This window comes from Aphanomyces astaci, assembly GCF_000520075.1.
Source record: "Aphanomyces astaci strain APO3 unplaced genomic scaffold supercont1.586, whole genome shotgun sequence".
Classification (NCBI taxonomy): Eukaryota; Oomycota; class Saprolegniomycetes; order Saprolegniales; family Verrucalvaceae; genus Aphanomyces; species Aphanomyces astaci.
In genome coordinates, this window is record NW_009798849.1 from 1 (window position 1) to 1,305 (window position 1,305).

The following is a 1,305-nucleotide window of genomic DNA, read 5'->3' on the forward strand; positions in this document are numbered from 1 at the left end:
ATAGAAAAATCAAAACAAAATTTGGAAACAATTGTTGTCATCAATTATTTGGTTGAAATACAGAGCGAATTTGGCTTATACCCGTGGAGCGAACTCGGTAGTTGTACAAGCGGTAGATCGTGCTTAGTCGTCGGGCACGAACAGTTGGACTGTAAGGGAGTGGCAATCCCAATGTGCGGTAGACAATCGGGGCAGATCCCATGCCCCACTCCGCAGCCTGATGTAACGAGGTAATTGCGTTACTGACACGCTCAACGGCAGCACGCAGCACGGGCGAAGTCTTGTCCATGTTACCAGATTTCAAAGGAGTTACGATGCTGCGGTTCCCGTCTTTCACAAGAAATGCAGTGTCCGCAGCAACGCACACACCAGGGGCCAAAACGCCTGGCTTCCTTAACAGTTCGATGAGTGGTCGACATATTTCTCCATCGTTCCAGGAGCCGGGAAATTTGTGCTTCCCCCAAACGAGTGTGCCATCGACTCCGTAAAGCAATACGCCAGTGACATAAACCGAATGCAACCAACCTATTAAAACGGTGCATTTGACATTTGTGAGAAATTGACATTTCGCATATGTGATCATGTTGGCTAAATTTGAAGCTACCGTTGTAAAATGCGTTTTGAACATCTCTGTTGCTGGGTTCCTGTACAGGGTAGTTGTTTCCATCGAGGAAGAAGGCAATTCGAGGTGCCTCAGGCTCACGAGCAGTGCAGGCATCGGCCTAATTAATCTGCGATCGCATTTACTCATGTCCATTGCCATGGTATCTCACTCGGTGTGACGAGTGCAGTCGATAGAATCTAGAGTAGTGTGTGTGAGAACAATGTGCATTTGTGCCTTGAGACCTTATTGCGAGTCCGTATATGCATACGCAGGCGTAACATGAGAGCCAGGAGAAGCTGGTTGCGGTGTATCGTACGCTGGCGATGCCTTTGGCAACCTGAGAAACCCCAGAGGCGAGGATCTCATCACCACTGCAGCAAGCAGGACCAAATGTCGTGTGCAAGAGGTCAAACCCACTTTGAACCAGTCGATTTGTGTTCCTGGTTTTTGGTTGGCCCATCTGTGACAAGTTGACACAAGTACAACATATGCTGGGACACAACGACAGCACATATGAAACATAAATATGCGATTTATGTGCTTTTTGGGGGTCCCCCATTGGACTCCTCTGGCATATGCACAAGCGACGTCGTCGAGAGGAACCCAATGCACGGCGGATGTGCGCACAAGTGACGATAGGCCGATGTATTCCTATGAGACACAGACATACTAGAGTCACTTGCAAGGATAACGTCGACGTT

At 48.5% G+C, this 1,305-nt stretch overlaps 1 protein-coding gene across 1 annotated transcript; it reads right to left on the reverse strand.

Annotated features, from left to right (window-relative positions):
• Window positions 1-107: 107 nt before the first annotated feature.
• Window positions 108-289, reverse strand: H257_19430 (hypothetical protein; the record flags this gene model as incomplete). Its single annotated transcript, XM_009848574.1, has 1 exon — window positions 108-289. A coding segment is annotated over one exon (180 nt), but the record flags the coding sequence as incomplete, so codon positions are not given.
• Window positions 290-1,305: the final 1,016 nt, after the last annotated feature.